Source organism: Prionailurus viverrinus, chromosome D1 (assembly GCF_022837055.1).
Source record: "Prionailurus viverrinus isolate Anna chromosome D1, UM_Priviv_1.0, whole genome shotgun sequence".
Classification (NCBI taxonomy): Eukaryota; Metazoa; Chordata; class Mammalia; order Carnivora; family Felidae; genus Prionailurus; species Prionailurus viverrinus.
The window spans coordinates 54,670,357-54,682,725 of record NC_062570.1 but is presented as its reverse complement, the minus strand read 5'-3'; the positions used below and the strand labels follow the sequence as shown (position 1 = coordinate 54,682,725).

The 12,369-nt window shown below is 36.5% G+C and overlaps 1 protein-coding gene across 2 annotated transcripts in view; it reads right to left on the bottom strand.

The window, feature by feature from the left end:
- The window catches only part of RSF1 (remodeling and spacing factor 1), a 161,460-nt gene that overhangs the window by 106,990 nt on the left and 42,101 nt on the right, over nt 1-12,369 (bottom strand). For both annotated transcript variants that reach the window (XM_047879204.1, XM_047879203.1), the window contains exon 2: nt 10,380-10,471. In XM_047879204.1, the coding sequence (XP_047735160.1) occupies nt 10,380-10,471 (92 nt within the window). The remainder of the gene's footprint in view (nt 1-10,379; nt 10,472-12,369) is intronic.

The following is a 12,369-nucleotide window of genomic DNA, read 5'->3' as shown; positions in this document are numbered from 1 at the left end:
GTGCTCATCCCAACAGGTGCCCCCCTAAATGCCCATCACACACTTTCCCCTCACTCCCACCCCCCCATCAACCCTCAGTTTATTCTCAGTTTTTAAGAGTCTCTTATGGTTTGCCTCCTTTCCTCTCTATAACTTTTTTTCCCTTTCCTCTCCCCCCCCACGGTCTTCTATTAAGTTTCTCAGGATCCACATATGAATGAAAACGTGGTATCTGTCTTTCTCCGTATGACTTATTTCTCATTTCTCTTACTGATATAATGTATCATGTTGATTGATTTGCAAATAGTGAACCAACCTGGCAACCCAGGAATAAATCCTACAAGATCAGAGTGAATGATTTTTATAATGTATTGTTGAATTCAGTTAGCTAACACTTCATTGAGGATTTTTGCATCAGGGATATTGGCCTATAGTTCTCTCTATATACATACATATTTTTAGAAAGAGAGCGAGTGTAGGGGCACCTGGATGGTTCAGTTGGTTAAGCATTCAACTTCAGCTCAGGTCGTGATCTCACGGTTCACGAGTTTGAGCCCCATGTCAGGCTCTGTGCTGACAGCTCAGAGCCTGGAACCTGCTTTGTATTCTCTCCCCCTCTCTCTGCTCCTCCCCTGCACATGTGTGTGCGCTCTCTCGCTCTCTCTCTCTCTCTCTCAAAATAAAAGTACATTTGAAAAAAGAAAAAAAGAGAGCAAGCAAGTGCAAGTGGGGTAGAGGGGCACACACAGAGAGAATCTTAAGCAGGCTCTGTGCTCAGATGAACATTTAGCTTAGATGCGGGGCTTGATTCCACGACCCTGGGATCATGACCTGAGCTGAAACAGAGTCGGAAAACTGACTGAACTGCCCAGGTGCCCATGTAGTTCTTTTTTTGTGGTATCTTTATCTGGTTTTGGTATCAAAATAATGCTGACCTTATAGAATGAATATGGAAGTTTTCCTTCCTTTTCTGCTTTTTAGAATAGTTTGAGAGGAATACGTATTAACTCTTCTTTAAATGTTTGGTATAGGGGCGCCTGGGTGCCTCAGTCGGTTGAGCATCCGACTTCGGCTCAGGTCATGATCTCACAGTTTGTGGGTTCAAGCCCCGCATCAGGCTCTGTGCTGACTGCTTGCTCAGAGCCTGGAGCCTGCTTCAGATTCTGTCTCCTTCTCTCTCTGCCCCTCCCCCGCTCACGCTTTGTCTCACTCTGTTTCTCAAAAATAAATAAAATGTAAAAAAAAAAAATTAAAAAAAAATAAATGTTTGGTATAATTTGCCTGTGAAGCCATCTAGTCGTAGATTTTGTTTGACAGCAGGTTTTTTTCCCCCATATTTTAATTTATTTTTGAGAAAGAGAGAGCATGAGCGGGGGAGGGGCAGAGAGAGGTGGACACAAAGGATCTGAAGTGGGCTCTGTGCTGACAGCAGTGAGCCTCACGTGCGGGACCTGAACTCAGGAACCATGAGATCATGACCTGAGCTAAAGTTGGACACTCAACCAAATAAGCCACTCAGGTGCCCCTTGTTGGGTTTTTTTTTTTTTTTGATTACTGAATCAATTTCATTGCTGGTAATCAGCCTGTTCAAATTTCTGTTTCTTTCTGTTTCTGTTTTGGTAGTTTATAAGTTTCTAGGAACATATCCATTTCTTCTAGGTTGTCCAGTTGGCTGGCATATAGTTTTTCATAATGTTCTTTTATAATCATTTGTATTTCTGTGGTGTCGATTATTATTTCTCTTCTTTTCTTGATAAATCTGGCTACAGGTTTATCAATCACTGATTTTTTTCAAAGAACCAGCTCCTGGTTTCATTAATCTGTCCTATTGTTTTTTTTTTAGCTTCTATATCATTTATTTCTGCTCTAATCTTTATTATTTCCTTCCTTCTGCTGTTTTTAGGTTTTGTTAGTTCTTTTTGTAGCTCCTTTTGGTGTAAGGTTGTTTGATATTTTTCTTACTTCTTGACATAGGCCTGTAGTGCTGTATCTTTCCCTCTTAGAATCGCTTGTGCTGCATCCTAAAGGGTTTTTTTTTTTTTGAAGTTATGTGTGTTCGTTTTCATTTGTCTCATGTATGTTTTTACTTCTTCTATTATCTCCTGGTTGATCTATTCATTGTTTAGTAGCATGGTATTTAATCCCCATTGTATTTGTGATCTTTCCAGTGGTTGACATCTAGTTACGTAGCGTTGTGGTCAGAAAAGATGCCTGGTATGACTTCTTCTATTTGTTGAGAGTGGTTTCTGGGCTAATGCATGGTCTGTTCTGAAGAATGCTCCAGGCACACTTGAAAAGAATGTTTTAAGATAGAATGTTCTCAATATTTCTGTTAAATCCATCTGCTCCAGTGTGTCACTCAAAGGCATTCTTTCTTTGATGTTCTGTTTGGACATCAACACACACAACACAATTGACATCATCTGTTAATACTGACACACAACACATCTGTCAATTGATGCAGCAGAATGTTAAAGTATCACTGTATTACTATCGATTAGTAATCAATTTGTATCTGTCTGTTATTAACATTTTTATATATTTGGGTGCTGCTATGCTGGGTGCATAAATATTTACAAGTGTTAGATCGTGTTGGATTGTCCCTTTATTATTATACACTGTCCTTCTTTATGTCTTGTTACAGTCTTTGTTTTAAAGTGTTTTTTGTCTTGGGGAACCTGGGTGGCTCAGTCAGTTAAGCATCTGACTCTTGATTTTGGCTCAGGTCATGATCTCATGGTTTGGTTTGTGAGATCAAGCCCGGTCAGACTCTGCTGACAGCGTGGAGCCTGCTTGGGATTCACTCATTTATTCTCTCTGCCCCTTCCCCACTCACATGCGCACTCACTCTCTGTCAAAATCAACAAACAAACAAACAAACAAACAAACAAACAAACAAAAAGTCCCTTTTGTCTGATATAAGTGCACCTACTCTGGCTTTCTTTTGAAAACCATTTGCATGATAGATGTTTCTCCATTCCAGCACTTTCAATCTGTAAGCGTCTTCTGGTGTAAACTGAGTCTCTTATAGGCAGCACACAGATGGGTCTTCTTTTTTTTTATCCATCCTGTCACTCTACATCTTTTTACTGCAGCATTTAGTTCACTTACATTCAAAGTAATTATTGATAGATATGTATTTATTGCCATTTTATTACCTGTTTTGTGTGTTTCTGAAGATTTTTTTCTGATACTCTCTCGTCTTTTTTTCATGTTTTGCTAAGTTTCTTTAGTGATATATTTGGTTTTCTCTTTTTTCTTTGCAGGTTTATTCGTTTTTGATATTCAGGTTCTATATAACCTCTTCTGCATATAGCAGTCTATACTGAGTTGATGGTCATTTAAGTTTGAACCCATTCTTTTCTCCTCACCTCCCTAGATTTCACATATACGTAAAATTATATTTTATATCCTGTTTTTGTGAGTTCTTGATTTTTTATAGAAATCAGATCCACCTATTGTTTCTTCAAATTTTCTGCCCTCTTTTCATCCTCTTTTGGGACTCCTATAATGATTTTCATTACATTTGATGGAGTCACTGAATTCCCTAAGTCTATTATCATTTTGTGTAGTTCTTTTCTCTCTCTTGTGTTCAGTTTAATTACTTTGTCTTCCAGGTCACTAATTCTTTCTGCTGCTTCTTTCCTTCTGTTCATTCCATCAAACATGTTTCTGATTTCATTTATTGATCCCTTTATCTGAGCTATCTTATTCTTTATCTCTGTGTTAAGGTTCTCACTCTTTTCTCAAATCCAGTGAGTATCTTTGTGATCGCTGCTTTAAATTCTCTATCAGGCACGTTACTTATACCTGTTTCACTTAGATCTCTGGCCAAAGCCTTGTCCTGTTCTTTCATTGGGGATAAATTTCTCTGTCTCCTCATTTTGTTTGCCTCTCTGTGTCTGCTTCTATGTAAGAAAGTCAGCTATGTCTTTTGATCTTGAAAGTATTTACTTCACGAAGAAGAGGTCCCAGAGTACCCTGCCATGCTGTGTTTCCTGTTCATCAAAACCTGGCACTTCAGGGGTATATTTTATCTGTATTGTTTACTAACTGATATTATGGTGTTCCATTTTGTTAAACACTTGATGAAATTTTGATTTCCAACAAAAGAAGGACCTGAGATGAGCTTAAACAGTTTATCTGGAAAGTATTCTAAGGAAGGCCTCAAAGAGTAGACATACAAATTCAAACAATCACAGAACATCCTTCATATTGGTGACCAGCCACAGTATCAATCTGAAATAGTACTCTGCTTCTTTCTTTGGTGTCTCCTTATTCTCCATGTACCAGGGCCAGTTTCAGACTTCACCTGGAAAACTCAAGGCTGCAAACCAAGAGGCATCAGGGAGAATGTAGTTTGGGATGTGCTGAGCATTAGGCACAGCTCAGAGAATGGCAGACTTGATATACACTGTTTTCACTAGCTACATTTTGAGGTTATTTGTCATCAAACAGCAGATAACTAATACAAAGGGGGAAAAGGGAGGATGGGTAAAAACTAAAGGGGAACAAAGAATTAAGGAAGAGTTTATTCTTTTTTTTTTAATTTTTAAAATGTTTTTATTTTATTTTTGAGAGAGACAGAGACAGAGACAGAGCACGAGTGGGAGAGGGGCAGAGAGAGGGAGACACAGAATCCGAAGCAGGCTCCAGGCTGTGAACTGTCAGCACAGAGCCTGACGCGGGGTTCAAACTCACAAACTGAGATTATAACCTGAGCTGAAGTTGAATGCTAAACCAAATAAGACACCCTGGTGCCCCAGAGTTTATTGTTCTTTAAAAAAATTGTAGAGATTGTAGCTTTCAAAAAGGATAAGGGGGAAAAACATATCTGTACTTAAGGTGTGTGTATGTGTGTGTTGTGTATAAACTTTATTGATAGGCAACAAAAGGCTTAAAAATCAGAAAAAAGGAAAAATATTTTTAAAAAGGACAGTAAATATGAATATGAAATTAGCAAATCTCACTAAATATTTAAGTAGATAAATTATCTACTTTTTTAATTTGAAGGATTTATCTACTTTTTTTTAATTTGAAGGACTTTTTATACACATCCACACAGACACACACACACACACACACACACACACACACACACAAAATCCACACACATATATTATGTAAGGTCATAAAATAAGTCTCAACAAAATTAACTGGATCAAAATCATAGAAAGTATGTTCTACATGTTATAAAATTAGAAACCAGTAATAGAAAAAAAAAATTGGTGAAATTTACAAGTATGTGGAAATTAAACTACAACTAAATAACCAATGGGTCAAAGAAGAAATCACAAGAGAAATGAGAAGATACTTTGAGATGAAGTAAGAAGTAAAGCAAAGCAAGAAGTAAAGATGGAATATAATAGCTGAAAATGCCTATGTTAAAAAAAGAGGAAGATCTCAAATCAATAACCTAAATTTCCACCATATTACTAGAAAAGAATCCCAACTAAACCCAAGGCAAATAAAAGGAAAGAATAAAATAGAAAAATAGGGAAATTCTACTAAACTGTTAAGTTGGTTCTTAAAAGATCAACAAAATTGGTAAATCTATAGCTACACTGACCGAGGGTGGGGGTGGGGGGGGAGGGGAGAACACTTACAATCAGTAAAATAAGGAAAGAGGGAATATTACTACCAATTCTACATAAATAAAAAAGATCTCAGGTGGATACTATGAACAATCTAATGCCAATAAGCTAGGTAAAATGAACAATTTCCTAGAGACACAAACTACTGAAATTGACTCAATACCTATAGGGAATACCTATAGGGGCACCTAGGTGGCTCAGCTGGTTGAGCTTCCAACTTCGGCTCAGGTTGTGATCTCACAGTTGGTGAGTTCGAGCCCTGAATTGGGCCCTGTGCTGACAGCTCAAAGCCTATAGCCTGTTTTGGATTCTGTGTCTCCCTCTCTCTCTGTGCCCCTTCCCCACTTGCACTCTGTCTCTCAAAAATAAATAAATGCTAAAAAAAAAATTAAAGAATTAACATTTGATGAACACTTACAAAAAGTAAGAGGAAGTAACTTCTCAACTAATTCTATGAAGCCACAGACATTTCAATAAAACACATCATCATCCCTATGAATACAGAAACAAAAATCCTCAACAGTAAATTAACAAACCAAATCTAGCAACATATAAAAAGGATTATGAACCACGATGAAGTGAGACTGTAGGACTGCACAGTCCCAACATATGAAAATTAATCAATGCAATACACCATGTTAATAAAGGGAAAAACCACATGGTTATCTCAGTAGATGCAGAAAAAACATCTGACAAAATCTAACACCTTTCATGATAAAAAATATTCAACATACCAGGAAGAGACCTTTCTTAGTCTGATAAAGAACCTCTATGAAAAACACATATACCTGGGGTGCCTGGGTGGCTCAGTCGGTTAAGTGCCCGACTCTTGGTTTTGGTTCAGGCCATGATTTCACAGTTCATGAGTTCAAGCCCTGCATCGGGCTCCGCACTGACAATGTGAAGCCTGGTTGGGATTGTCTCTCTCCCTCTCTTTCCACCCCTCCCCTGCTTGCTCTCTCAGTCTCTCTCAAAAATAAATAAACTTAAAAAAAAAACCACATATCTAATATCATATTAAATCTTAAAAGACTGAAAAATTTTCCCCAAGGATCAGGAACAAAGGATGTCTGCTCTCACCATTTCTATACGACAGTATACCAGGGGTTCTGGTTTTCTTACGCAAGAAAAAGAAATAAAGTGTGTCCAGATTAGAAAGGAGGAAGTAAAACTATCTGGATTTGGAGATGATATCATCTCATATATAGAAAGTCTTAAAAATCTACAATAAAACTATTTGAGCTAATAGTTTGACAAAGAAGCAAGACACAAGATTAATATACAAAAATTAGTGTATTTCCACACATTAGCAATGAACGATCTGAAGATGAAGTTAAGAAAAAAATTACATTTATAACAACATCAAACCAAGAAAATACTGATGAACTGAACAAATAAGTATAAAACTGGACTCAGAAAACTATGAAACGTTTTTGAAAGGACTTAAAGACCTAAATATTTTGAAAGACATCCTAATCCATGGATCAGAAGACTTATTTTTGTTAACCTAATATTCCCCAAATTTACCTACAGATTATATCTAATCCTATATAAATCATAGCTGGCATTTTTGCAGAAATTAACAAGCTGATCCTCAAACTCATTAAGAAAATGCAAGGAAAGCAGAACAGTCCAAACAATCTTGAAAAAGAACCAACTCAAAACCTATTGCAAAGCTTTAATAATCAAGACAGCAAAAATGATGACATAGAAGTCAACAGAATAGCAACTTCAGAAATAGACCCTTCTATTTATGTTGAATTGACTTTTTACAAGATTGTCAAGGCAATCAAATATGGGAAAGAATGGTCTTTTCAACAAACAGTAATGGAATAACTAACTAGATATCCACACCCAAAAGGATGTGGTTGGACCCCTATCTTATATACAAAAATTAACTTAAAAGAGATCATAGATCTAAACACAAAAGCTAAAAGTACAGAACTGTTAGAACAAATTAGAGGATTACATCTTTATGATCTTAGTTTGGGCAATAGTTTCTTAGATATGACACCAAAGCACTAGCCACAAAAGAAAAAACTGTATTGGACTTCATCAAAATTAAAACCTTCATGCATCGAAGAACATTACACAGAAAGTAAAAGAAAAAACACCAAATGGGAGAAAATGTATGCAAATCATGTATCTGGTAAGGGTCTAGCATGCAGAATATATAAAGAGCTCTTAAAACTCAAGAACAAAAACACGAACAACCAACTAAACAAAGAAGGATAGGAGTAGGCATTTTTCCACATTTTCTCAAAGACATACAATGGCCCACAAGTATATGAAAGGAACACTCAACATAGTTTAGTCATAAGGAAAATGTAAATCAAAACCATGGGAACCCCCACTAGGATGCTTAAAATCAATCAATCAATCAATCAGTCAATCATAAGTGTTGATGACGAAGGATGTAGAAAAACTGGAACCCTCATAAATTGCTAGAGAAATTGTAAAATGGTGCAGCTTTGGAAAACAGTCTGGCAGTTAAGTAGTCAAAACAGAATTACCATATGACCCAGCAATTCCACTCTAGATATAAGAAATGAAATCACATGTCTACTCACAGCAGCACTTTTCATAATAGCCAAAAGATGGAAACAAGCCTAATATCATAAACTGATAAGTAGATAAATAAAAAGTGGTATATCCATACGAAGGAACATTATTCAGGCATAGAAAGGAACAAAGCGCTGATTCATCCTTTAACAGGGATGAAACTTGAAAACATTATGCTAAGTGAAAGAAACCAGACACAAAAGGCCACATATTGTATGATTCTATTTATATGAAATGTCCAGAATAGGCAAATTCATAGAATCAGAAAACAGATTAGTAGTTTATAAGGACAAGAGGAAAGGAGAGTAATTATTAATGAGTATGGGGTTCCTTTTTGAGGTGATAAAAATGTTCTGATTTAGACAGTGATGATAGTTGCACAACCTTGTGAATATACTAAAAAACACTGAATTGCATACTTTCAAAGGGCAAATTTTATGTTATGTGAATATATCTCGATTTTTTAAAAAATGAGTTAGAACCTGTAGTTTTCACCATAGAACTAAAGGGGTTTATAAAATCATCTCATTTCTCACATTTTATGAAGAAACAGACACAATGGTGCAAAGTAGATTATCCATGGTTCTAAAGTTTAACAAGAGATGTGAACAGTATACAAGATATTTCTACCTAAATTCTCAGAACATGTAAACAAATAAACCCACTTTAATAACAAACCCACATTTATTTACAAGGGACTTATACCCTTTAAGATATTATATAAAAATCAATGCCCTGAAATTCCAGCATCTCTTTTAAAGCTCCAAAACTTGATTCTTAACCATTAATATTTTATTAAAGGCAAAACAGCGATTTCACTGGTATTTCCTAAAGCACTTTTTTTAAAAAACGTTTATTTATTTTTGAGACAGAGAGAGACCGAGTATGAGGTGGGGAGGGGCAGAGAGAGAGGGAGAACCAAAATCCAAAGCAAGCTCCGGGCTCCCAGGTGTCAACACAGAGCCCAATGTGGGGCTTGAACCCACGAACTGTGAGATCATGACCTGAGCTGAAGTTGAATGCTTAACCGAGCCACCCAGGCACCCCTAAAGCACTTTGAATAGTTAAAAATTTGCTCAGTTATCATTCACAGTTTTAATATATTTTGGAGATTTCATTCAACATTAGTTTGGGGTCTGTATCTCCTCTCTTGAAATGTGGCCAGAATTGTGGCTGCTTTCAACCAACAGAAAAGGAACCAGTGAACTGATTAAAATTGTTATGTCACTTAATTTGGAATGATGTGTTATACACCAATAAATGGAAAAGCACATGTGATTTTTATAATAATGTAACAAGCAACTCTTATACCCTGATGATTCCTCTTTTCATAGTGCTCTGAAGTCATATATATACCTCCCCCAAAAAGAAAGCAGGTATGAAAATACATGGTAAACATGTATTTTTTTAAAAGACAAGAAAATCATACAGTTTTCAAAATACCAAAAAATATAACCTAATATTCTAGTATGTTATAGAATTAAAAATATTCCCAAAAGATTATCATGGAGGTAGGTACATTTATCAGCTTGGGCTTCCAAAAATTGTGTAGGTCTCAAAGTTTAGATACAATTTCAGACCATTTTTCCTGAATGGTTTATCGTAAAGCATTCTGATTTCCCAGGTTGTTTTCACTAAAGGATAGCTGTGGCCTTATTGGTAACTGGTAATCTCCTATACTGATTTAAAGGTGTTATGACATCTTACCATTTAAGTAACAGACAAATTCTGTCTGTGTCTATGCATACAGTGTGATCTCAAGGAAGAATGACAACTTTCTTTGCCTTATTTATGTCTTACTCGATTTATCTGGATGGTTTTAAGGATTAAATGAGAGAAGACATGAAAAGTCCTAGGCACGGTGTTAGGCACAAAAGGGACATAACACCTCTGAAACCCAAATTTAGGACTAAACACTATGGCTTAGTAGTTGCAGAAAAGAATCACATACTGATAGTAATTGTATGGAATTCTAAGTCATATTTTGCAACTTTTAGTAGACCATTTTAAAAGTTCAGCATATTATGAAACACATCAATTTATGCTACAGTAATATTTCAGTAACAGAGAAGGCACATTTTTTGAGAGAGGAGGGAGAGAGAAGCAGAGAGGGAGGAAGAGAATCTTAAGCAGGCTCCATGCCAGCATGCCAGCGAGATCATGACCTGAACTGCAATCAAGAGTCGGATGCTTAACCAACTGAGCCACCCAGGTGCCCCAGAGAAGGTAATTTTTAATATTTACCTTGATCAAATATTTTTCCCATCTGTCTGCCGTAACAGATTTGCCAATCTTCCTCATCAACTTCAAATGGAGCTCCACCAATTCTTTTGGTACTTAAAAGAAAGAAAAAATACTGTTAGCTCACAAAATAAAACATTTATAAACATTTAAGATAAAAAAAGAACTTTCCCCTTCTCTGAATACTTTTTTCAAAATAGAGGATGTTGACTTTAACTATCTTTTAGACCTCTGAATCAGAAAAGACTAAACTAGGGCAAGAAATAACTGAAAACCACTCTCTTAAAGATGAGCAGGAATATTCACATTTTCTTTCAAAGCATTATCAAGTAAGAATGAACTCGAATGTAAACTGTGGATTTTTGAGTGATAATGATAGGTCAATGTAGGTTCATTAATTATAACAAATGTACCTCTGTGGTGCCAGGAGATATGGACAGTGGAGGTCGTGTGTTGAGAAAGAGTATATATGTGAACTCTCTTTGTGCTTTGTGCTCTTTGAACTTTGTGCTCTATTTTTCTGTGAATCTAAAACTGCTCTAAAAAATAAAGCCAATTAAAAAAAATATATCATCAAGTAAAAGCCCTTAACCATACAACCACAATTTCAACTAGTGTTTGTTTCTCATAACACGTATTTGTATAATTTACTGACATTACAGACCAAGACACAGATTCATAGAATTAGAAAAGAATCAAGGGATATAAATTCCAAGTTGGATATGGATATGGATATCTCAGAAACAGTCCAATGGCTTTCAACCTATTTCACAAAACTATTCTTTCGATCTATACCTTCTCTATGGGCTAAAGTCCTCTACATCATCCCTCCGGATCTTCACTTGACAACTTTCAGGACAGAACACTGACTTATCTTCCAAAGTTCTAGCTATTAGAAAGCCTTATACAAAGTCAAAATCTGCCTTCCTACACCTGGTTCTTACTCTTATTCTCTAGTTTCAAAGACAATATTTTCAATTCCTCTTCAGCTAGAACCTTCAAATATTTGAAGACTGTTTTACCTTCCCTCAGGTTTTCTCTTCTAACTGTAAACAGCCAGAGTTCCTCCATATATCCCTTGGGTATGACGTGATTATGTTGTTTAATTATATCTGTTAGACGGAAGGGAAATAAAAGGACACACATACACAGCCATCAAATTTGGCATTTTCCAAATACCACTAAGAGAAACAGGAGGTATACTCTCTAAAACGTTTCCATAATCAAATACATTAGAAAAATACTGGATTGGGGTGCCTAGGTGGCTCAGTCGGTTAAGTGTCCAACTCTCGGTTTTGGCTCAGGTCATGATCTCATGGTTCGTGGATTCAAGCCCTGCGTTGGGCTCTGCGCTGACAACGTGGAGCCTGCTTTGGACTACCTCCCTCCCTCTCTCCCTCTCTCAAAATAAATAAATAAACTTAAAAAATTTTTAAAAAAAGAAGAGGAAAGAAAAGAAAAATACTGGATCAAAACAAAGGTCTTTTTTTTGTTTTAAGTGCAGGACTTCTTGACAACTTTATTGATGGATCTTGTGTGCACGTGAATATCCAAGGATATGATCTTCAACATCCACCTAATATCCATGGAATTTTGTGTGAAACATACATACAACACTAGCTTATCTTTTTTTTTTTTAATTTTTGTTTTTAATTTTTTTTTTTCAATGTTTATTTATTTTTGGAACAGAGAGAGACAAAGCATGAACGGGGGAGGGGCAGAGAGAGAGGGAGACACAGAATCGGAAACAGGCTCCAGGCTCTGAGCCATCAGCCCAGAGCCTGACGCGGGACTCGAACTCACGGACCGCGAGATCGTGACCTGGCTGAAGTCGGACACTTAACCGACTGCGCCACCCAGGCGCCCCAACACTAGCTTATCTTAGGATACAAGTGCTCTTAAGAACAGGTTGGGAAATGATGGACTAATTTTCCGTCATTCTTTTAGACTCTTCACTCTCCACTAAGCTAATTTTAACTTGAAACAACTCTGC